The sequence below is a fragment of the Neolamprologus brichardi genome, chromosome 4 (genome assembly GCF_056152115.1).
Source record: "Neolamprologus brichardi isolate AB-2024 chromosome 4, ASM5615211v1, whole genome shotgun sequence".
In the NCBI taxonomy this organism is placed as follows: domain Eukaryota; kingdom Metazoa; phylum Chordata; class Actinopteri; order Cichliformes; family Cichlidae; genus Neolamprologus; species Neolamprologus brichardi.
In genome coordinates this window covers 21361970-21387725 of record NC_142107.1, presented here as the reverse complement: position 1 = coordinate 21387725, position 25756 = coordinate 21361970, and the positions used below count along the sequence as shown (strand labels likewise).

Genomic DNA, 25756 nt, shown 5'->3' with positions numbered 1-25756 from the left:
CTTGAGTCAAGTGTCAGACATCCCTGTAACTACTGTGCTGCCTCTTTTTGCCTTTTTTGTCTATCTGCATAAATCAAAGGACACGCTGGGTGTCTTTAAATTCTGTGTCTAGTACTACCTCCCCTGTAAGAGGTTTTTTTAAAAAACTTAAATAAATTGTATTGTTTGTTACACTAATGGCTAATTATGTCAAATAAACAAGCTTGGAATACTGTTAAAATATTTGATATCATAATTTGTAACTCATTTGTAATTAGTAATGCAGGTCTAAGCTAAAGCAAATTAAATAGCATGGCCTCCATCAGTTTTTCCAATAGATATCCTTTCTTTGATTACATAGCAGTTGTATCCGCTGAGTGACGTGGGCTGGCAATGAGATTAGATGAACTGATCTGAAATTGAGGCTAACTTGAGTTCGTGGCCTGCCTGAACTAATGGCATGCTGGCATATTGGGAAAGCGCTTCAATTTGAATTTAGGCTCTTCAAGAAACAGAGTCAAAGCATGCAGATAGGGATGCACCGATACCGATACTGGTATCGGGTATCGGAGCCGATACTGTAAAATGTGTGTGTACTCATACTTGTAAAAGTTAACCGATACAACTTATTTCATTAATCAGAGGGTGGCTTGTCATTTCTGTTGTAGTTTTTTATATTGGCCACTAGGGGGACATCCCACGCTAAACAGGCACAGGGTTAGGCGAGTGAGACTGGCGACTCCAGATAAAAAAGAGAAACCGAAGGCTGCTGTAGCTAGGCTAAACAAAATGTCAGCAGTGTGGACCACAATGACTGCAATAATTTAAAAGTTTATTTTATTCGCAAACCTAATTTGTATTTATTTTATTCCAAACAGAAGTGTTCATTTATTATTCTGAAAGCTCGAGACAGTGCCAATAGTTCAGTGATATTTTGTAAAATTACAATGTGGAGACTCTGCAATAATTTAACAGAAGTGCTTATTTTTCACTTGAAATTTTTCTGTGGTCATTTTTATTAAGATTTTATTTTTTTATCGGCAGAGAATAAAATAAAACCTGTCTTCCAATTAATTGTATTTGTGTGTGTGGTAGAAGTATCGGTTTTTGTACTCTGTATCGGCAAGTACTCAGATCCAAGTATCGGTATTGTATCGGTTTGAAAAAATTGGTATCGTTGCATCCCTACATGCAGACATTACTTTTTTCATAGATTTCTGAACACTCGCCAAAATTATTGTAACTCCCTGTTTACCAGCTTGGATAAATCATCTCTTTCTCGCCTCCGAGCTATACAAAACGCAGCAGCCAGACTACTAACTCGCTCTAGCAAGCGAGCTCACATCACTCCTATTTTATGTTCTTTACGTTGGCTCCCAATAGATTTTAGAATTCGTTTTAAAATTATTGCTTTAACGTACAGAGCACTAAATGGCCAAGCCGCAGATTATTTATCCAAGCTTCTCACAAAATACACTACTGCTCGCCGTCTCCGCTCACAGACTCAGAGTTTGTTGGTTGTTCCCAGAACACGTCTGAAGACGAAAGGGGGCGGAGCCTTTCAGTCTGTGGAACAGTCTACCTCTACAACTACGTTTGGTTGACTCTGTGGAATCCTTTAAAAAACAGTTAAAAACTTTACTGTTTAAACAAGCTTTCTGTCGACCAATGCTTTTTACATTTTTATATTTTAATTTACATTTAAACTCTATATTGTGTATATTGTGCATTTTGCTATTTATCGTACTGTTTATTTTAATCTCTGTGTGCAGCGCTTTGTGACTACCTGTCTATGAAAAGTGCTTAATAAATAAACTTTACTTACAAAAATGGTAGACTGAAAAATGCAAAAGTGAATTAATTCCACATGCAAAAGGTGATGTATCTGAAAAAATAGTTAAACCCAACTGTAAACCAGACCATTGTGCTCAAAAACTGCTGAAACACCAGAAAAGGCTAAACCGAAACCACATTTAATATTGGAACTCACCAATTCATGCTTTCACTGCTGGTTCAGCATGTTTAGTCAGTCATGTGGCAGCCAAAAGCACAATTAACTTAAAGTTAAAGACTTTGAATTGTAGCGAGAGGTGAGTTTTGGTTTTACGTGTTTATAATATCACCATATAAAAAAATCAAAAACCCTAATCTGTCTCCACCCACTAAGATTTACACATGGAGTGGTCCAGTATTCTGTTTCTCAACATCACACACCAACAAGTCTCGGATTTATGTGAGCTCATTTACGTGTATTTCATCAATGCAATGCTTGTATAAAGTACACGAGGATAGAAAGGACTCATTTCCTCTGTCCACAACAAAAGATGTTTCCTAAAGTAAAACTTTAAAGACTCTGAAAAATGCTGCTTGTCATGGCATGTCTGCAATTAGAGAATTATCAGTAACCACAGGGGCCTGCAGGCCAGCCAGTTTGGATACAGCTCTAAACTGTGATATTTACTCCCTGAAGCTATTCGTCTGTTATTAGTTACATCTCAATTGTGTCTGACAAACTGCAGTGCCAATTATCACCACGCTGTGACTGGGAAATAAAGTGGGCCAGATTTATGTAGTACATATGGATTTTATTTCAGTTTCATCACGCACAAAAACCATACAGCATTTTCTTAAAATTAAATTTCGTGGTAAACAGCCGTTGATGAAAGACGCACAATAAACAACTTCAAAGTGCTGAGCGTCATTTGTAACCCGCGGCCACAACAAGCAGAATCTGATCCAAGCAGACTGGATCCAGTCTCCTGCTCAAACCTCAGAAATGGGACATGAATATTTCTTTACTTCCTTCCATATTTATTTCTATACCTCGTTACATACTTGATGCAAGTTATTTGAAAATGAACTAAAGCGTGCAGACTGTGCACTTCTGTAAACGCAGAAAAGAAAATGAATGAACGAGTTCCAGTGTGTTTGTGTTGCTGGTTTCTCGATAAAGATGCACCGAGACATTTGATGAGTGAAATTCAAATTTATCCGAATGTTGCCTAATACTAATCAGCTGGTATTTGTGCAGCCATAAAAGCTACAGATGCAGATTGCTAAACAAGCTTTAGGTGTTAGCTGGAAACTTAGCGCTCCTCTTGTCCAGCTGCAGTCACTTCTGGTCCCAAAACATGTCCATCTTTTATTTACAGTCAAGTCACAAACAACACAGTAACACAACACGACACGATATGACACATCACAACGCAACACAAACAACACAACACAGTATAATAACTTAGTAATAAAAAAAGAAGAAGAAGTGTATTTGAATAACAGTGTGCAATACAAATACACTTCTTCTTCTTTTTTGTGTCATATCGTGTCGTGTTGTGTTATATGTAGTGCCGACGTAGGACAGTTTTCCAATTTCATTGTACTATTGTACTATGTATGACTGTGCAATGACAATAAAGAGTTATCTTATCTCTTATCTTAAGTCAAACGTCACTTTCCATTCATCTATGTTTGACGCAGGACGAGAGACTTCAGGATGAGTCAGAACATAATTGATATTTTTCCCTTTTTACTAATATTTGAATCAGAATGAACTTTGACACAAAAACCTTAAAGCAGGGCGAGCTGACACGGCATTCAGGGAATATTGTTTGTTAATATCCTTCTTGGGAAAAATAACAGAGAGCAGGACAAAAAAGGAACCTGTTCTGGTGCAATCAGGTGACAGAGACCGTGATGGAGGCTACTTACACTGATGTGCACAGCGGTTTATGTTTACATTCACACCCCCACAATTTCCTGTCCCATCCTGCTTTTGGCCACAGCATGTGAGTAAATTGTGCCAGGTGCTTTTCGCTCTGGCTAAACACATGACCTTCTATCACCTAGTTTACTCAGCTGATGGTGTAAACAACAACAAAAAGACAACAAACAGCTCGTCACAAGGGTCTCAAAGGTGCTCCAACATCCACGCTTAAGCATTATGAAGCGTTTCACGTCAATATCAGCACATATTTAAATGTATATGTAGAATCAGAATATATGCATAAAGTTTTATTATTTATTTGCATCTTATGTTGTGTCAGTTCTGATTTTGTTGGTAACTAAAACATTCTGTGTGTTGAAATAATCAATGCAAATGTTTGTATGCTGGACACTTTCTACAAAAGTCAGTCCATCCTCTTTATAAACTGCACGCCTAGCTAGCGTTGCAGAGTAGCTCAAGCTTCTCCCAGATGACACTGAGCGAGGGATGTTGGTTCCTGCAAAGGTCATCGGTTCATCACGGCGCTGCGAACCAGATAGACAAGACAACCATTCTTGCTCATATCCACACCCTGAGCCCATTCTGAGACACCAATCAACCTAAAATGCAAGCCTTTGCACAGTGGAAGGAAGTTGGAGCACTTGGAGAAAACCCACGCAGGCACAGGGAAAACATGCAAACTCCACACGGGAAGGCCCCAGCTGACCTCGAGGTGCAGATCCAGAACTTTCTTGTGTGCAACTACATTGCTAACCACTGTACCGCTGTGTGGACTGGTTAAGGTCCAGTGTATAGATATTAAAACCACTTTGGTTTGTTCTGTTTCTTTTATGAAAAATGTAAATAGAAGAAAAAGCAGTGCTTGGAGTCTGAGTAGGTTAAGTAGAAGATAAATGTTTTTTGCTCTTGGTTTTGGAAACGAATAGCTGGCTGGCAAAGATGCTGTAAGGCATCTTCAGAAGCAGCCAAGTAAGGAAACTATTAAAGGCTTATTGTTGATGTGGGAGAAAGAGCAGCGGCGCCTCAACGGTGCCTCAACCTGAGTCATGAGAGTCAAGTGACCATGTGGTTTACCTGACAGTAACAATCTGCCCAGAGTCCAGGGTGATGTCATTCATTTGGGCAATAAAGATGGCGGCCACGGCTTCGTACAAGGCAGTGCCGTCCATGTTAATGGTGGCACCTATGGGAAGCACGAAGCGAGTCACGCGCTTATCAACCTTCAGATTTTCCTCAAGGCAGCGAAAGGTGACCGGCAAAGTCCCCGCGCTGAAAGAAGAAGGCCACACAAGAAGGCGAGTTAGAGGGGAAAAAAGGTGCAGATGTACTCGGAGCAGGCGCAAAGTGTCTGCTGAGGGATATAAAATAGGCAGACAGGTGGTGAAAGGCATAAGTGCAGAGGTGAGGACGAAGGGAAGAGACAACAATTAAAAAAGGCGAGAGAAATTTGAGTCGGCCGACAGCCTCGTCCTAACAGCTGGGGTAGGCCACTGTTTCAATCCTCCAACATGTGAATTAAAGGAATTTGATTCCCGGCCCCGCTGAGGTCGGGTCATAATATAATTAGAGAAAACGTTGATAGGATTACCCATATTCACTAAAGCCTCAGTAATGTGCCAAAATAACAGTTGGTTTCAGCAGCAATGCTGAATCCCAGGCAGGCTGGGCCAAGCCAAGCCGGGCAGGATACAGCGGGGCCAGTTTGGCTGGTGGCAACTAATCCGAAGGCTTAGATACTTACAACACAGAATCTGTCCGACATGGACTCGTCTATGATAGCCTGCGCTTTGGCTGTGCTGTCCTGATTTGTCAGTGTAGCTGCATAAATACAGATTTTTGCCTTCAGGCCTTTCAGATTTAACCCAAATAGCTGAAAGCGAGTAGCAGGCTACGCCGATCAATCACGGCAACTACAACAGCTGTCCGAGCAATACGTGTTGTAAAAGAAATATGTGACACACATGTGCGAACACATGCCCAAACAGACGACTTCCAAACATACATATGCACTTCCTGCAAGCTGTCATACCTGCTAGCAGTGCCCAAGGCTGTGATCCACGCCTGGAAGATCCCAGAGTAGAAAGCAAAGGGGCTTTTTCTGGTGATTGCAAAGAATATAGCGGGTAGGATCAAGCCCCCGTGGATCACCAGACCCACAATGACAGTCACCATGTACATGCCCAGCTGCCTGGCTACCACCTCCAGGTCCCCGATAGCTGCGATCTTTCCCGAAATCAGAGAGGCGATGCCGACAGGAGAGTACCTGGACAAAGACATCACAGAAGAAATTATCTGATTGGGACTGATTGTGGTTTATGTTCCATTAAACTCCATTTAGTATACACTATATATATGTGTATGTACATGAATATTTCTTTCTGCTTTTTTAAACTGTCCAATAAGCAACAAAGCCATTTAAAGGCAGAAATTGTTTGATTTGATTGACTGACTTAATTTATTAATTATGGATGAATTACAACAAAGGACAAGGTGTCCACAGGTCTTGTGAAGGCTACTCGTTCTACTTTACTATCCTTTAAAATAATATTTAAGAACAAACCTGCATAAAAAATGTCTTTGTTTAGGAACACAAGTGTGTGTTAATGTGAAAACAACATAATTATTGTCACCGTCCCAAACATTAAAAAAAAACGTTTCACATGCAGTGTTATTGTTCTATTAAATATTTCTATGAACTGGCTTCAACCACTAAGAGTTATTGGTGGTTACCACCATAGCTGTTTGTCAGTGAACTCACCATCAGAGATGGGCAGTAACACGTTAATCCGATTACTTTTTTCAAGTAACGAGTAAAGTAAGGGATTACTATTGCAAAAACGGTAATTAGATTACCATTACTTTCCCGTAGGAACGCTGCGTTACTGCGTTACTAAAACCGTGATTTTTTTGCGAGAATGTCTCATGACAGTGACGTTAGCGAGTGCGACGTTTGTGACAACAGCTGTGTGCAGATCAACAATGGATAATATATCGAGTGCGGGAGAGAGTATGAGCGTGCAGCGTTTAAAGCGTGGAAGTACTGACCTTACTTTGAGTTTAATTCCATAAAAAGTGACAAAAACATTAGCGTCCGTTGTGCGTGGGAAGAAAACTTCTTTTTACAGCGAAAAAAACCCCTAAACTTCCAAGCAAGCACCGAGTAGCTACCACGTAATGGGAAACTCACAGAGAAACTGCCGTATCCTTCCACTGACCGCTGCGGCACACCTGCACCAGGGTAAACCTCCGCCTAACCAACTCCTGCTTTACAGGTGAAAATAGAGCAAAAGGACCGCTAGTCTTTGACTTTATTTATTTTCTGCTGTGTTTTACTTGCATCTATTTGAAAGACTGAGTGTAAACACACACACACAAAAAAATAATTATGTGCTGGAATGTGCAGAAAATAGGTTTAAATATTAAACAAATTTCTTCCAGTCAGACAATGTTGCTTGATGCATAAAGTTAAACGATTAAAACTAATAAAACAAGTTTTAAAAAGAGACTTTTCCATTTGATTACATTTTGTATGATGATTATGCAGAAAAAGTAGAATTGGGCTGAAAGATCTATCGCTTTATCACCTATTCAGGTTGTAAATCGTGTTTTTAAAAAGTAACTAAGTAACTAAGTAAATAATTACTTTTGAAAATAAGTAAACAGTAAAGTAACGGGATTATTTTTTTGGGGAAGTAATCAGTAATTAGTAACTGATTACTTTTTTCAAGTAACTTGACCAACACTGCTCACCATGTCTGCATGTTACTGCCAGGATCACATTTCAGTATTTTAAGATGTTTTCTGACACAACAACCATGAAATAAGCCAATAATTAGCCTATAAGCGCCCTGTTGCCATTAACTATATTTACACATATAAAACACATTTAAAAGGGATAGCAGAACAATAAACAATGCCGCAGAAATGGCGGCACTGCGTTCTAGTAATCCATGTGGTGACATGACTATAAGTTTTACAAGGCCTTTTATAAATTGATGTGAATTTAAGATATTTTAAGAATATTTAAGGAGCTGTAGCCACCCTGTTACTTTTTTTTAATGTCAGGCCAACGTTTTCGCCACCTCATAAATCTTTAGTCACAGTCAATGAAGCACGTTTCTCTGCGAGGGGACAGGACACATGCTTGGATCTCTGGTTTCCAGCTCTGGAGAGCAGTTGTCCCTGTTCATGAATACAGACTGCAGTTATTGGGACGCTTGAATTAAAGCGACTCCTTGTCCCATCACGAGACGGTGCATTCTCCCAGGTCAGCTGGCATCCAGGGACAGTTGTTTGGTGCGGTATGCCATGTATATGATTTGATAGATATGCCCCTTGTATGATGCGTGCTTTTTGTATACACTGGATTCTGTGTTTGGCTCGCACCATAAGCCCGTGAGTAATCTGTTTACACTGAGTGAGTGATACAGACAATGATACAGTTCCTTTGGTGTCCAGCTGCACATGTAGAGGAGGCTTAGAGGAGCTGCGAGACAAGCGTCCTGCTGTTTCTCGTCCAACCGCCTACTCTACTCCTCCTTTCCTTTCCCATCCCCGCTCCGAGTACCGCTACACTTTCTCTGCGCCACTTGCCTGGGCTCTGTGAAGCCTCAAGACGTGCGCTGCTCTCTGAAGGAATGCATCTTTTTACGTCCCTCCTGCCCGCATCTGCTTTCTGCTCTGCCACCAAGTAGCTCCTCTGTCATCGATGGATCCATTACATTCTGGAGATCTTCCACCGCGGCTCCCCTGGGAGCCCACAACGCCGTTCCGGGCCCCGGCCCCTGCTACTCCCCAGCATACCACAGACTCCAGCATGTCCCAGGGAAACCCTCTCCCTCTTTCCATCTGTCTGCGTCCTTCACTGACACACTTTCTCCCTCTTCCTCTTTGTTTTTTTTTTTCCTATCTGACCTTGCTGCTTGTTCCCACAATTTGCCTCAAGCACACAGTCTTCGCCTTATCCATCACTGTCTCCGACCGTTGTATGCGGCATCGCCAAAATGTCAAACGTTGGCCACCAAGAGGAAAAACAGAGGCACGCACTTTTTAAACACAGACACACAAATACGAATGAAGGAATACAAGACACCGACCACATGATCATGGACACCATCGTCATGATAATTTCATTGAGGATGTTGAAGAAGTCACACATGACCTTCCCACGCTCGCCCATCCGGCCCATGCAGATCCCAAAGGTGATGAAGAAGCCAATTAAACCTTGACGAAAACACAAAGCAAGCGAGTGAGTGGAAAAATGAGAACAAATAACCAAAAAGAGACGTGGAAAACGCGAGCGTCTCGCAATACGAACTCTGTTATCAACTCACCGAGGACGTTCATGCCCCATTTGTATTCCAGTTTTTTCCTGTTCACTAATATGGGCTCAGTTTGGTTCGGTGCTGCGACCGGCACCTTTTTCAGCACCGTCTGAACCTGAAGGAAACACAGGGCGACATTCAGATTATTCTGTGGTTTGTGCCGGGGTGCTTAGATTTTGTAACTCCCATTGTGTGTGAACAAACAATGTTTTGGCAGCGGCACGACGTGCTCTGATTTCTGTTTAAAGAAAAGGCAAAAGAGAAACATAAATACAACAAAGGGAAAGAAAAAGGAGACGAAAAGGCTGAAAGGGGGGAGGACAATTCCCTGCTGCTAAAGCGGTGACTTATATGAATTTACTGAATTCCTGATGAATATGAACAAAGACGCGGTTTAAAATAAAGATGCAGATGCCTTACTGCACTAAATAAGTATGTGGCTTTGCAGCTGTAAAGAGATTAGCGGTAGCTGCAGGACGGCTGACCATCGCCCAGTCAAACACAGATAACTACTTCTAATCATTCAGACGAACATGCATGACAGAAAAAAAACAGGATTGGACAGAAGAAGCCGCTTCCTGAATTGTCCCTCTTCGACGGCACCATTAGCACTAACTCACAATACATTGCAAAGAATGGAAAAAAGCAACCCTAGATCTATTTGATAAATGACTTGATGAATTACAATGGCACTGATTTATCTTCTTTTAGTATGTAAAACATGTTTTCAGTGGTTCATTTGATAAGTTTTCTATTAGTATTTGTTTTAAACTAGATTATTACACTCTGGGCCCTGGGTGGGCAACAAATTATCCCAGAACTGTTGTGGAGATCTGCACCAGTGATCTGAACTCATTTCTACTTAATATTAATTTAATTTTATAAGTTTATTACTGCAGCAATCCACACCAGTCCCAGTTTTTCATGTTGCCCCTTTAGAAAATGAGTTGCCCACCCCTGCCGGGGATGGGTTTGGCTTTGACTCCTGTGATCTTTCTGTGTGGACTTTGCATACTCTCCCCACACCTGCGTGAGGTCTCTCGCGAGTACCCTGGCTTCCTCCAACAGTCCAAAGAGTTGCGTGGCCTCTTCCAGACAACATATGTAAAAATTGTTACGTATGAAGTTTGGAGAACAGCTAACGTCTCTGGAGAACCATACGTTTTTAAGAACTCTGTCCGAGTCCTTCATTCTCTCAAACTGCTCAGTAATCCCTTATCCAGAAAAGCTCATCTCCTCAAATGTGGCCTGGGGCACAAGCAAGACTTTCCAATATGATACACTTTGGATAATAATTATTAGCAATAATAATTGTTGACAATCGCGGACAAAACAATCACAATTCAGGATCCAAGTGGTAGCTGTTTTGGAAACTTAAATCTGTAGTTTGCAACTATTAACATGAAGCACATGAAGTGATTTCTGTGAACATTCATTCAAATTAAAGAGGAAATTTATCTTGAAAAACAAAAATACAATTTTAATAAACTTCAGATATTATTTATTTGCCTTTTTTTTTCTCTATTTAGTGTAGTTTGATTATCGTCACCTTAAAGCTGAATGATGAAGGAATGTAGAGCCTTACCAAAAGCTTTGATGCTGAAAGTCCCAGCAAAGCAATACTGGGAAACACTCACGTTTTATTAAAAGGAAACGTATTAGTCAAGAATCTTTCTTTGCTATGTTTATATTAACATTTTCAGTTTGCTTGAAAGCGTATGGTTCAAGATGAGCCAAGATAATGAAGCAGTAGATGGTTAATGTGGAGGGTACCTGCTGGAAGCAGGCTTGCACCAGGTTTTCCGGGAAGAGGTTTCGAATCAGGTCAAGGAAAGCGTCCAGACTGCTGACTTCCTGGTTTTTCGTGGATGTGGATGATGAATTGTCTCCCCTCAGTTTAGGGTTCCCTGGGTGGATCCCCAACACCAGGATGACCCCGAGGACGGCAGCGATTACAGTGGTGGACATGTAGTACACCATGGCTCGGCTACCCATCCTTCCACTGGAGCGCGCGTCTAGACCAGCAAGCCCTACAAGAGACAGACAACAGATTTAAAACGTGTGTCCAAGTCCACAGAGTCAAAAACAGCGTCTTTACCTCGAAGCTCGAGTTTCCCAGTACTTTAAACTGCAAATACTTCCTGTAGAGTGTTTAAAGTTTGATACATGTTTTTTGGATAAACCAAATGATGATTTGGTTTATCCATGGCTTGATGATTTCTGGAGTATTTTTATCCAATTACATGAGAAATATTAGAGCATACATAACTGATATCAAACGTCTGTTTTCCTCCTTAATTCGAGCATTTAAATTGCATGTTACTTACTTAAATCCTTAACACTCAACACGTGCAGGAGCTGTTCAGCCATGGAAACCCACACCGTGAAGTTCCCAGCATACAGATTTTGTGCTGATGTTAATGCTGGAGGAGGTTTGGAACTCTGCAGACTTTTGCACTTGTTGACCCTGTTTCTGATGCTTTATAGGTCTGCGGCTTCATGACTGAGCTGCTGTGATTACTGAATGTGTTCACTTTGCAATAATACCACTTACAGATGCTTGTGGAATATCACAAAATTGTGGAATTTCACAAACCAACTTGTTGCAAAGGTGGAATCCTGTTACAGGACAACAAGCAGATTCAGGGAGCTTTTTAGAAAAGCCAATTTTTTCACAAGTGTTTGAAAAGGCAGACTGCATGGGTAGGTTACTTGATTTTATATACCTGTGACGATGGGATTGAAAACACTTGAATTCAAAAATGAATGCAGCATTGCTTTTGCTTTGTAGGCTGGATGCTGGAGCTATCAGTCCTGAATTCACTGTGTTCCAGTAGCAAAGTCAGAAAAGCTATGAAATACTGGATTTCTTTTTGCTTCTTAGCAAGGTAGAGTCATTCATATATCACTAGCAATACAGTGGAATGGTTCTTTATTTTTTTGTGCTTATAAACATGCAGCATATTCACAAATAGAGTCTAGCTGAAGAGATTGCAATTAATTTCCAAAGGCTCCACCTTCAAAACTGTGACTCTTTTAAGGAGAGATCTTAAGGCGATAAAATTGATATTGAGCAGAACTGGGCACTTCTTATTGTAGATTGTAGATTGCAGATTTTTAACTGTGTATTTGTGACCTATTTATCAACACAACAGTGGCAGTGCAGTGGCAGAGTACGAGTTTTACAGTTTCATTAATATTTACATGGGCTGCCGCCAACTTGGATGGTTAAGTCAAGGTCGGTGGGGTTGTTTTCTGATTTGGAAGTCCAACTTGAGCTGTCCATCTGCATCTTAAGGATAATGGACAGCTGAGTCTTGTCCTGTAGGACAAGACTCAGCTGTCCATCTGCATCTTAAGGATAAAGGTCACTCTTTCGAGGATGCCAATGTTCACATTTTGGACAGAGAGGACAGATGGTTTGAAAGAGGAGTGAAAGAAGCCATCTATGTCCACTGTGAGCGACCATCTTTGAACAGAGGCGGTGGTTTACGACACCAACTGTCTGCCATCTATAATCCAGTTTTGAGTTCCCTTCCCAGATGCCTTAACGCCCACTCACATCCTGGGCCATCTGACCTCAGGAATTCGCATGATAAGGTGGGGCCAGGTTTCACAATGAGCTCACCCGAAACTCTGGCTGATTGGGACCCACACCCAGTTTCACACCTTGGCTCAGGCGATTAGAGGATCATCAGGGGGTCCTTTTGTCCCTCTGTGGGGGGAAACTCCCACTAGGTTTAAATCTGGGACTCTCCACCATTTGACCTTAGAACTGAAGAAGCTTCTCGGATGAGAGGTGAAACGTCTTCAAGCAACTTAAAGAAGTCCAGACGCTTTTCTTTGCAAGCTCCTTTGACTATGATGACCTGGATGACTGAGAACCTTCACAGACAACTAGGAAATTCCAATTTCCAGCTTCAGATGGAACACACCATAAGAGGAGTGGCTCAATACTTTTACCTACATGTCTGTGTGACGCTCCCATACAGTCTTAGATGCACCTTCCTAACCAAACTTGGTAGAGTTAATTTGCTTGAGTTAGCTTATAACAGAAATCCACCCTTTTGTCCAAATATGGTAACTTCTGACTAATAAGTACACGTAGTCCTGTAGACTACATGTACAGCAAATGCAATAGTCCATTAGTTCTACTATTAGTTCTACTGTCAGAATTTAAATTTTTCTACAATTAACATATTAACATGTTTAGTTTAGTTTATTATGGTTAAAGTTCAGGAGCATGAGGTTGTAGTTGGTTAGGAATCACTGGGGAGAATGAGTGTGCCCTAAATTATGCACACACTGGACAATCATCCGTTACAGTGTTAACACAGTATTGGTTACTTTTTAACTTATTAAAACCAGCATGATGCTGTCTATAGCGGCCACACCTGTGATAAGGCTGGAGATGATAAGAGGCAGGATGAGCATCTTCAGCATCCTCATAAGGATTTCTCCAGGAAAGGAAACCATTGTGAGGGCGGCGCTGTCTGTCACCTGCATGTACCGCAGCGTCATCCCAAAAACGGCTCCCATGACGACGCCTGAGGAGTGGAAAAAAAATAAGCTAATTACAGAGTTTTGTTTTTGTGCAGCAGTTGTTTAGCCACTCATGTCTGCATTCATTTCCCAAACCATTAAAAAGGCGTACTATGTTTCCATGCCTCAAAAAGTCCCGTAATAGCACAGGCTATTGTTTTAGTTTCCAGACAAGTCGAAACGCATGCCTAAACACTACCTTATGTGCACATTTAGCTAAGAATATAATGAATATTGGTTTATAAAATGAGTTCCAAATGTCACAAATATGTAAAACTCAGTAGTAATATTAACCGTGTCAGAAATCAACCTCAGTTTATAACCTTTCGGCGGACTCATTAGCCTTTTTTGTGAGGGCCCCTAACACTGTGTTTAACGTTGGAGATGCAGGAGATCGCTGACTAATGAGAGCCATCTACTGTAATGTAAACAAGTTCATATCAAGGTTTAAATCTAAGTGACAAATTGCAGACAAAAATAACACACTCCTTGACTCTGCAGGCCTTTTTTTTTTGACAAAACACACAGCTGTGGAGAAACATACCAAAGTGTTTACAGTGGCAGAGCAAAGACAACAACAAGCCTAAGACATCTCATGGGAAAATGATCCCGGAGTATTTACATCAAGGTTTGCGTGTGGTAATTTTTGCTGCAGCATAAATTGGTTCTTTTCTTTTTTTTAACAATAAAACTAACCTCAGTTGTAATTCTAGTCATTCAGTAAAACATGTGGGAATTTGGAGTGTTAAACTATGTGCATAAAAGCAAAACAAAGGCTTGTTTTTCTCCAGTATTTCCTCAAGTTATGCCCTCATCATGGCATCGCCTGAGTGCTTCTTTTCATGTGTACCCATAACCGTGAGTCCCAGCAGCAGGTTGTGTGTGTTGCGGCTACAATGGCCAGCATCTTTATACGCCATCTCTGTGTTGTCATCTTGCTGGTTTTCTTTCTCCTTCTCCTTGTTTGCGTTGGACTGGTTGGCTGTCGACTGGTTTGTCATCCTGTCTGTGAGGACAGTGGAAAAGGTGGGTTTTAGCGTTGAATGACGACGTGTTTTGGAAAGCAAACTGCAGCATCTCATAGCAATGAGATTATAAATGTTTAACATAGCAAGGGTAGACTAGCAAGGCTTCACACTTTACCGCTGGGGGTGGTCGAGCCTATTTTTCAAAGGGGATTAGTGAAAACCAGAAGCACCTAAGGCTCACACAACAGGAATGTCCTGTGAGTATTTGGTTTAGGTTCTAAATGGAGGTAAATGCGCATAACTGAAGGCAATCCAAACACAGCAGGCAAGGCCTAAACAGGACATGAAGAAACAACTCAAGAGATGTAATCTGTTCATCATCCTTTAAATGGAAAATGATGAAACTGCCAGCCTCTAAATACAGCACAATATGGAGGTGATAGAAGATAGAGGAACAGATTTAGCTGATTAGTGAGGTAAAGAATGACCCCCTAGAAACAATAGGATGTGAACCCTGGATGTGTTACACGCTCTGAATGAAGCCCTGTGTACAGTGAAAGCATTTGTTCAAGTGTTTTTGATGTTTATCACCTACATTTCTCTTAAAACAGAAAGATAAGTCAAATTTATCTATAACTTTGCTTAATGTGCACCATCTTTTCTGATGGATTTATTAAACTGAAAAGATTCTGTACAAAATAATACACGACTAATAATTCAATTTAATTCAATTCAATTTGATTTATACAACACCGAATCACAACAACAGTCGCCTCAAGGTGCTTTATATTGTAAGGTAAACACTCAACAATAATACAGGGAAAACAGAGAAAACTCTAATAATCATATCACCCTTATGCAAGCAAAAACTCAGAACCAGGCTCAAGGATGGGCAGCCATCTGCCGTGACCGGTTAGGGGTTATTCAGTTATATAGAATATTATCACGTGAACATAACGGACACTTGGAACACTGGTGCTTTGAGACCAGCAAATAAAACAAGAACGTTGAATCGTATCTGTGATCTGGACTTCCTAGTAACAGGAAGTTAGCTCGCTAGTTTACACCTAAACATTTCATACCATGTTCTGACTGAGAGATTTTTGAAACTAATTAAAACGTACAGCTCTGCTACCACTTCCAACATAAATGAAGACAGAAAACTAAACAGCAGTGGCGTTTGCAGGGTTACTGAAGTTGGATTACCTGGTATATAATGTTGTGCTACGTGATTGCTAGCGACACAGCTATGTTAGCATAACATTAGCACAGTGAAGCTGGAGGATGAACGCCAACTTTTTTTCCACTCGATAAAAGTTAACGTGAGGGATTCTGGTGGTTTGGGACAAATGCAATCGCATAGCAGGATGCTATACACGGGCCAAACTTCAGTCAGGAGAACAACTGAGATTATTCATCCACAATACGAGGTTAGTTATTAATATACTGCAACAACATGGGAATAGAGCAGCTGCGAGAGAATTCAACATTAATGAATCAATGTTACAGAAGTGGAGGCCCGGCATAATTTGCAGATAATAATGGTTTTACCAAATTTCCCCTTGTGGGACAATTAAAGGATTATTCTATTCTATTCTTAACCGCTGCGAGGCGCAGCTTGATGACATCATCAACATGCGCTATCGCGATAGAGCGATATAGTCAAAATCTCTAACGTTGGCCAAATTTATATCGTTTCTATCGTATATCGTTCATATTGCCCACCCCTACTGCTGGTGTTGCTACAAAGATAGCAGGAGGATCATTAATGTTCTGAGGCCTGTCTTCATAAGTGATACAACTCTCCTAACCCTATATTTTAGAGAAAGATAACACGGATTTTTTGGGAAAAAGTCTCAATACTTTGAGATGTGTGTCAGTTAAAACGATTACTTTCTTTTTCTTCTTGATTAAGGGTTAGGTGTTGTCAAAGATGATGACTCACCACTCAGAGGGTCAATATTAATGCTCTGGGCACCATTTGACATCTGAGTGAAAATGAATGGCAGTACATCAAATACTTGTTGAGTTACTTCATAGAAAGCTGTCACGGTCAGGAGCCTGCTAAATGAAAAGTCTGGGGATTAACAGAGCGAAAAGGCTCATCCTTCAAAGACTGTGAATGTCTGCATCCATCCAATAGATATTTAACCTGGACCGAAGTGCAGGAATGATGTCAGCATTACCACATGGACAGCATTACTGAAAAGAGTAATTTGATAATAATGAAATCCAAGTGTGCTGTCTCTATAAATCCAAATCACACCTACAATCATTCATATATATATATATATATATATATATATATATATATATATATATATATATATATATATATATATATATATATATATATATATATATATATATAGATCTATATATATCTCTAGAGAGAGAGAGAGAGAGATATAGATCTATCTATCTATCTATCTATCTATCTATCTATCTATATATAGATAGATAGATAGATAGATAAAGCAGAGTTATTTCCATCAAAACAATGAGTCATGGAGGAAGAATGTGTTTGCTGTCCAATAACATGACACGTTTCCAGTCTACCAAGAAAATTTCAGAGACCCCACCGCTACCATCTCTCAACATTAATTGTACATAAACACATCTGGAGAGCAGCGCGGTCGTGCCAAATCCCTGTCACAAGTATGAGCGTCACATTTACAAACAGTCTGACTCAATGAGAGTCTGACTCAATGAGATAGCTGCAATCAAACATGATTATAATCCATCAATTTGAGCAGATGGCACACAGTCATATACATTAACCAAAAGAACAATACACAAGGGAGGATGTGTAAAAAGATACCTACTGCTTTATGTGTTCGCTCTCACCTCCTGCTCCTTCTGGCCATATCTCTGCCCCTTTCTAGTCTGTGACTGTGTCCTGTCCAAGCACCAATTTGGATTTCCAGAGTTATCCCAAATTGGTGCGTATCAGGGCCGGAGAACGCCCAGCCAAGTTTCAATTGCAGAGATATAATCCTCGGTGAAGGGAGTACCGAGGAGAGGAGGGGGAGGGGGTTCCTCTTAATAGTCTTCACAAATCCTCTTTTCAATCCTTATGCCATTCTTAGCATGAACATTGTTTGGTAATGTCAGCTGACCACATGCAATTTGCTTGCGTATGCGAATGAGAATAAGAGACGTCTCTCCCCTTTTCATCGGTGTTTACGACGACTGTCCGCTCCTTGTGTGGATTTAAATGACCACAGTAGGCGGAAAGAATTGAGCCCAAAAAAGTAAAAGTTTCAAACTGAGATGTGACCAGGCTACAAAAGGGGCTACTGCGAAGAAAATGAAGGAGTAAAGTTTAATTTTTAAACAGACAACAAGAAAAACCAAAAATCCTGCTGAATGTGAAACAGACGAATACTATGAGAATAACAATATCTCTCATCCTCTCCTTTCCTGATAAGAGACCTTGAAAAAACGAATCAACAGCATGTGTCCTGAGATGAGAGCAGCAGTGATGAGTGTAAGCTGCAAAGACATCCTCAAGGACCTGATGCGGTGCTGCAAATCTGTCTTCCTTCCAACGCTGACATTTCCTGCTCCAGGAAATGTCAGCGCTGCCTCAAGACAAAATGTATCTGGCCTCTAGGAAGCAACTCTTGTCGGGCTGACCTGCTGCTTTTCAACAGAGGGAAACCGAGACCATTTACAGTGTGGGAAGATTGAATTTGACTCCTGAACTTTCTAAAGTCTTGCCTGAAAAGCCCTAAACAGAATACAGAGCAAAGGCCGTGCACCACATGGAAGTTCTGCAAAATGCAAGAATTCAAGTCAGTGAGTGCAGTTTGGTCAGCCAGCTTACAGTAAAGCCAGGATTTCAGAGCAACATGACACAGGTATTACCAGTCTGCCAGGTAGGCTGCAGACACGGGCGCATATTCCTTTGAAGAGAGAACAACTTTAAATCTTTGCAAGAGCTCTGGAAACACATGTTAGTGATAAGTGCTGAAACACAGGGGTAAAGGAAGAGGAACTTCAAAGCGAGTGAAGCCAGATCAGAAATAAAAAAACCCTGCTGGTACAGTAGTGATAGCATTGCTGTTTACATGCCCTCTTTGCCAAATACAGACACCGGACAGAAAACCTCCCACAGTGACTTTCAGAGTAATGGCGACTGGATAAACATGAGGTCCCTCAGTGTAAACGCTGCGGTCATCCATCTGATGTGTGATGATGACCTGCGCAGCGCGTGACAACCATCACAATCGGTCTTCACACTTACGACACATCTTCTTAATCGTCATGGCTTCCAGGGCGACGGGTCGCCACGCCAGAGTGAGTTCATCTCCCCAAAGAGCGAGCTCTGATTACTGTAAATGAGCCCAAGCAGCTGTAGATAAAAAGGTGAACTACCTCAGTTTCTGTCGCAGGCTCGTCAACCCCCCTCCTCATTTCCACCCAGAGTCTTCCACATAAATAATCCGACCATTCGATCACAGGCTTTGATCCAAGAGATCAAACAGATGCAGCTCTAACTCCCCGAGCTTAACGTTCACCGCGTACAAGCTTTTTGATTTCTTCTAAAAATCAACATGCAAACGTGGTTGCCACTAGATATACGCGACAAAAATGTACATTTTAAAATCTGAAGTGAGCAACAAAGGACCGTGAATAATCGATTTGGCCATTTGACATGATAAAGTTGTTGTAGTCACGCAAACTATTGTTGTGAAGTGAACTTCTCTTGGTTTTTAAGTGAGTAAACGTGAGAATGTCACGTTTGCTTCTACGCAACTTTGATATATAAACTGTAGGAGAGGCTCAACTCTTTCATGGAGAGAACTTCTGCATCCAGATGGGATCGTTGTGTGACGGCATGTAAACCGATCAAAGGTACGCGTCTCCCACTAAATCACCTGATTCACTGGTGCTTTCTACACAGACTCAATTCCCATCAATAATTATTTTGTTCTTTCAATCAATCGCATTCAAATTTACAAACACAATATCAAATTGTGCATCCATGTACAGATTTTCTGTGTGTGGATGTTACAAATATACGCTGCATTTTATTTTAAGGAACCATCTGTGCGTGCATGTGTGTGTGTGTGTGTGTGTAACTCCGGGTGTGTACGGGTGTGTCAGAGGATTATGTCCAATGGTTGATTGTTTGGTGTGAGCCTTGCAAACGGATCGAGATATAATCCCCATCCCGCCCCTCCACCACCCTTGTTCAGCAGAGGGAGATGAGGATAGCCACTGCAGCAAACACGACGAACTACACAACACACGACTGCCATCGCATATCTAATAAATGAAAAGATCTGGGTGTGTTATCCTGTTAGCACCACTATGCAATATCACAAAAATGAATGTGTTGTACTGTTGTGGCTGGCGGATGTTTTTGGGGGTTTTCGCATTAATCAATGATCGTCTGCTCAGTTACATGACAGAAAATCAACCAAATAACATGAAGTCTTCCTGCTACATAAATGGAAAAAAAGCAGCAAAGTCACACATTTGAGAAGATGACATCATCTTACAATCTGTCTCTCACTTAAAAATGACTATAAAGGTTCAAATTTGTTTTAAGCTCATAAATAATTAACTCATCATTAGTCATCAGGACAAATGGAAACTGCTGATTACTTTTCAACTTTCCTAAACATTTTAGCTCAACGTTTCAAAGACCTTTTCAAATCTTCTTTCTCCTTTGAGTTTGCGACCATGATGGCGTTCCACGACACAAAATCACCAGAACTGTATTAAAAATACACTCAGCATTTTTCTTTTACATTTATTTGAGCATAAAATACATTTTTGTTCATTAAACAGACGGAAAAAATAGGAAAATGCACAGAAATATCTAAGTAATGTCTTAACTATAAAAACTTTGAGACTGTTTCAATTGACTACAATTTAATTCGTTATAGCACCAGTTTATAACAACTGTAGTCTTTTATGTTGAAAGGTTCAAAGATGAGACACACTCCCTGGAGCAACACTTGGCGATGCTGTCGAGGAAGGCTGCCCTTTTAATAGTAAGAAACTTCGGCCATCTGCCGAAGGCCAATTTTGAGCCTTAAAAAACCTTGAAAGTCGTTTAACAAAACATCAGGTGGTCATTTGTATTGCAAAGATCTAATTTTACCTCGCAAAACATGAACTGAGCTGTAATTCACATTTGATTGCTGCTTTCAAACATTACTAAGATTGCCTGCTTCTGCTGCTAACACATATTTGTAAAGCTGCGCAATAACAGTTACACTCAAAGACAAGAGATAACGCGCACATGCTGCACCGCAAAAACGCCGTAACGGCCTTCTCTCCCTACGGACGCCCGTATTCTAGATATCAGCGATGACAGATGCACAGCACGAGTGTCCGTGCACTTCAAAGCAGCGCGCTGCCAAACTCCTTCAACATATGCACAACTGCCTTCAAACACATGCCTGGTGTATGAGTTTACCAGATAGCAAAAGCAGCAGGGTTGCAGTCAGTGAAGGTCAGTGTCGACCACATCAGGTCTGTACACACACACACACACGTGAGCGCACATGGGTCTAGATCAGTGGTTCTTAACCTGGGTTCGATCGAACCCTAGGGGTTCGGTGAGTCGGTCTCAGGGGTTCGGCAGAGCCTCCGCCGTGACATCCATGGCTCATTTTGTGCACCAGTAAAAAACATATCTATGTCTTGAATTTGAAAAAGAATCATATTTTATTTTTCACTAAAGAGGGGTTCAGTGAATGCGCATATGAAACTGGTGGGGTTCGGTACCTCCAACAAGGTTAAGAACCACTGGTCTAGATGCTGCCTCTTGACTGTTTGACAGTGAATAACAGGAAACTTTTGATACTAGATAATCAGATTCAGCACCAAATTTGGATTTGATAAATGCTGTCTAATCCAACGCCTTCTAGTGCACAAAGATATCTCACTTGCATTTCCTGTCAGTTCACACAAGTTGAAGATCACCAGTAGAATGAAATTCGGCATGTCAGGAGGCGGCTCTGGATAATATTTCAGAAGTGTCCTGAGGTTAATTCAAAGGAAGTCAAGGATGTGACAAGCTGACATCAACAACTAACACTTTATGTCTCAGGTTATCTGTTGGACAGCGTTACAAATACAATAACAAGAAGAAAATCCCAACGTCTCAGAAGATACAAACAATAAATGTGGCAGCTCAAGATGTGAGAATAGGTAGAGTGAAAATGAGAGAAAAGACTTGAGTTCTCGTGTGTGTGGTGTTGTCTGCATGTGCGTGTGTGAACACATGTCAACACGCAGACACGCACCCCCTCCCCTCCTCTCTCACGGACGATAATCTGAGTGCATTAATCTGTTGTTTGAACTCCTTAAGCACAGACTGTCTATCACATCTGCTCTCTTCACCCCAGTAAAGCTCTGCAGTTTATAAACTCCCCTTCTTCTCCTCTCGCTCTCCTTCCTTCTCCTGTCTTTTCCTTGTTTGATCTGTCGCCGCAATTTAAAAAATATCGCCTTCATACAGTAAATCCAGCTTCTCATTTGGCCACCAGACCTTTTTGGAAACTTCTTATTCCAGCTTTGAATCTCTCTGATCCCTCTCTGATCTTTCTTCCTCTTACTCACATCTGATAAAACATTACGGGGCCCACATGTTGAAAAACTAAAAAAATCACCCGAGCCAATGTCTTTAATGAAATAAAACCCCCAAAACATTCACAATCTTTGCACAAAAAAAGATGAAACAAACCATTAACGTGTCTGGAAATAAACACTGAATAGTCACAAATGATGCAATAACTGATAAAGGTGACAAAGGATGCAAATTTAGCGCATGTGCGCGAGGCGTGAATGATTGGAGAGGAGAATATAAAAGATGACAACAAGGAGACGGACGAGCTTACCTGCTGTCTGTCGCTGTCTCCCTTCCGACAAGAGCGAGGCATCGGGAGAGACACGCAGAGCAGGGACGTGGAGATGATGAAGACGAAGAGGGGATGGGAGGCGAAGTCACAGTCTTTGCGTCATCTGAGGAAATTTGCAGATTAATACAACAGCTTGATGCTCTGAGCCCCTCTCCTCCCCCGCCTCACCCCACTGCATCTCACCCTCACTCCCATCTCCTCCCCTCCCTCCTTTCTCTCAGCCTTCATGACTGCATCTACCACAAGCCTCGTTTATATCACTGTGGTTACACTTTTGGGGAATGCACCGGCGAGAATTACCAGTGACAACGATCACACGGAAGGTGGAAGATAGATGCGAGAAACAACTTTAAAATGATTATGGAAATTCTGCAAGGAAGGAGTTTGGGGACTTTGGGGGGGGGGCATCATTATCCTCCCTTCCACAGGAGGGTGCTATGACTCTTCACTGAATGGAAGAAACCTGCTCAGCAGCTTCCCCCTGAGGGATACATTGACAGATATCAGTGTCAGTCGGTGAGGCCTCAAAGCGCATGGGGGCTCAAGGGTGGAGCTGCTACATACTGCACATACAAGGGTCAGGCTTTTTCCATGAACCGTGACACTTTATCAATACACGGAGTTAGAAATAAAGTGATAAAGAAGATGAGAAGTTTCAGGTTTGTCATTCCAGAGCGCTGCGTCGTAAAGACCGGAGGCCCCAGGCTTTATGGGGACGGGTGGAGGGGGGTGATTTATGAGTGTAGCATCTCAACTGTCATACATGATGTTGTATAACAACGTGACTTTGCAGACTTTAATAAGGAAGCATTCTTCGGTATCGTACGAAACCCGCACAGTCGTTTCCTTGCCGGCTTGGCAGACAGACGAAAACCAGAGTAAAATAAATTACCTCAAAACTATAGCACTAATATAAAGGTGGTTTTATAAATTGATGCACATTCAGTTAACTTCTGTGGTATCTCTAAAAGGATCGCTCATTACAAACAAACAAACAAACAAACAAACAAAAATAAAAAAAACAGAAATTCTGATCTGGAATCTGGACTGCCGAGCAGATGTCGCTTGTTGCTGAGTCCATTCTAATTTTAGCTTAAGGATACACAAAAACACATTCGGCAAATATTTAGGTCAGTAAGATATTCTTTAGAGTTGAACTTTAAGTGTCAATTTAAGCGAGAAGAATATTAATATAAGAACAAGACTGTACAGATGCTTTATATTACAATGTCACTTTATCCAAAAGCTAAACAAACACAACGTTTGTTTTTATTCCACAAATTGCACGAAAACGATGCATTCAACCACCGTGACGTCACGGCTTCCCGACTATGTATTTTGAAACCTCAGCATTAGCGTTTTAGTGAGAAGCGACCCAGAGAGCAGAACAGAGGGTGGAGTGCAAAGTTATCAGTTAACACTAAAAAGCTTTGGCTAGCAAGCAGCATGCATGAGCTGCACAGGTGCAATCTGCTAATTAGTGACAGACTAATAACATATTAGAATTTCACTCACCACAAGTGTAGCACAAGATTCTCAGACAGGCTACACTGCTACACTGCACAGCATTTGTAGTATAAATCTGTTAACAAATGTCTAAAAGCCAAAGAGAGACATTTGACTGGTTCGGTTTAGGGAACTGAATTAGTGCAGGTAAGCAGCCACATCCATAAATCTATAGCTTACGAGAGAAACTATAACCAGAGATCAAACATGCTTTAATGCTTCAAAGCTGAACATCTTAATGTGGACGTCTGTGAGAACTTCTCGCTAATGGAGTCAACCTCAATTGCTTTTTAGACAAATTGCATTGGCTTCATTTTTCTGCCTCGCAGGTTTCCAGTATTTGTTATCTTTCCTTTATAAGGGCATATCTTTGATTATTACACAAATTATACATTAACAAACACTAGTTTCTACTCATAACAACATCACAGTTATAAGCCACATGTTAGTGCATTGTATACTGTATTCTTAAAGTCTTGGCATCTACTGAGTTTGATTTTTTTTATCCGGTGCCAGCAACAACAAATTTACACTCGCACACATGAAACTGTGCAACCGACAAGAATTTCAAACGTACCCACTCACACACAGTCCCACAGGAGGACAGATGGAGAGGGGCAGAATGGGAACAGGGGCTTGTACAACTGGGCCGGTGTTTCCATTGTGCAGTAGGTGAGCCGTAAGTCTATCCTCTACTAATTGCCAGACCAGTTCAAACACAAAGTCTGCCACTGAAATCCAATCCTACGGGTGTTGTACAGTGAGTAAAGTTTACAATGTGTAACATTTTTCCCCCGTTGGCAAAAAAAAAAGGGCACATGGAAGAGGAGGTGAGGGGATGGAGGGGAACGGCGAGGGCAAAGAAGGGGGGAAACCAAGGAAGATGTGGCCTGTGCCGGCGTCGGCGACACGGAGGATGTAACTGTAAATAGATCGCTCACTATTTAGGCTGCATGTCTAATCTAGGGGATCCAGACTGAATGAAAGTGTAGCCGCTGTAGGTGGACTGGGTCCTGTAACGGGACACTGAGGAGGCACCGATAAGGAGACGAGGAGGAGTGACTGAGAGGCGATCCGCGGGAGAGAGAGGGGTGCTGTAAGGGGAGAGGTTACAGCGATGCAGATGATGTAAACAAGACGTGCAGAGTGTGTGAAGCCGTTTTGTAAACTGACAACGGCCCAGCTACATCGCACATCGCACAAAAATCCAAACCGAGAGAGACGTGGAACGAGGCCGACTGCTGGGCAATGCAACACAGCGCCAGTCTGCATTTTGCGCCCATTTGAACCTGTTTCTAATTAGGCATTAAACTGAATTACCAAACCCCGTTCTCCTAATGAGGGCTTCGGAGCTTTGATGCTCATATTCCCTCTCCCTCCCAAACTGTTTTCCCGAAGGTGAACATTCCATACGCTAATTTCAGTTTCATGCAGGAAAGACTTGTAGCCGCATGTGCTGTTTGTTTGTCAGAGCGGCAGTGTATCTGTATGGGCGTGTGTGTGTGCGTGCATTCTTTGCTTCGGTGTACATGTGCGCTGTTTGCATGTTTATGTGTGGTCTGGCTCCAGACCCTGTCACTCATCCTCTTTGACCTTTAGTAAGCTGTGAAATTCAATTTCAGGCTCGGCTTGCTTTTCGCGCTCAAACCTCCACCTGTGCTAAATATGTTCGTGGGGAAACTGGACAGCAGCTGAAGTGGCGCACACAGGGATGTCGAAGACAGACAGGCAGGCAGAAGTGATGCATTCATCAGTTCGAACTCCCCCATGAATGACCTCACCTTTGACCTTTACCTCTTTGCCACCGTGTCTGGCGACTGGGGCATTTCC

At 41.6% G+C, this 25756-nt stretch overlaps 1 protein-coding gene across 2 annotated transcripts in view; it reads right to left on the bottom strand.

Moving 5' to 3' along the window:
• Positions 1 to 25756, bottom strand: part of slc1a9 (solute carrier family 1 member 9) — a 33867-nt gene that overhangs the window by 3694 nt on the left and 4417 nt on the right. The window contains exons 2-9 of one of the 2 annotated variants that reach the window (XM_087840037.1): positions 22400 to 22523; positions 14420 to 14575; positions 13422 to 13574; positions 10801 to 11057; positions 9037 to 9142; positions 8800 to 8926; positions 5733 to 5966; positions 4778 to 4972 (exon numbers count right to left, since the gene is read on the bottom strand). In XM_087840037.1, the coding sequence (XP_087696163.1) occupies positions 4778 to 4972; positions 5733 to 5966; positions 8800 to 8926; positions 9037 to 9142; positions 10801 to 11057; positions 13422 to 13574; positions 14420 to 14570 (1223 nt within the window). In that variant the 5' untranslated portion in view covers positions 14571 to 14575; positions 22400 to 22523. Of the gene's footprint in view, positions 1 to 4777; positions 4973 to 5732; positions 5967 to 8799; positions 8927 to 9036; positions 9143 to 10800; positions 11058 to 13421; positions 13575 to 14419; positions 14652 to 22399; positions 22524 to 25756 lie in introns of those variants that run through there. The other variant, XM_087840036.1, reaches the window with a different exon arrangement.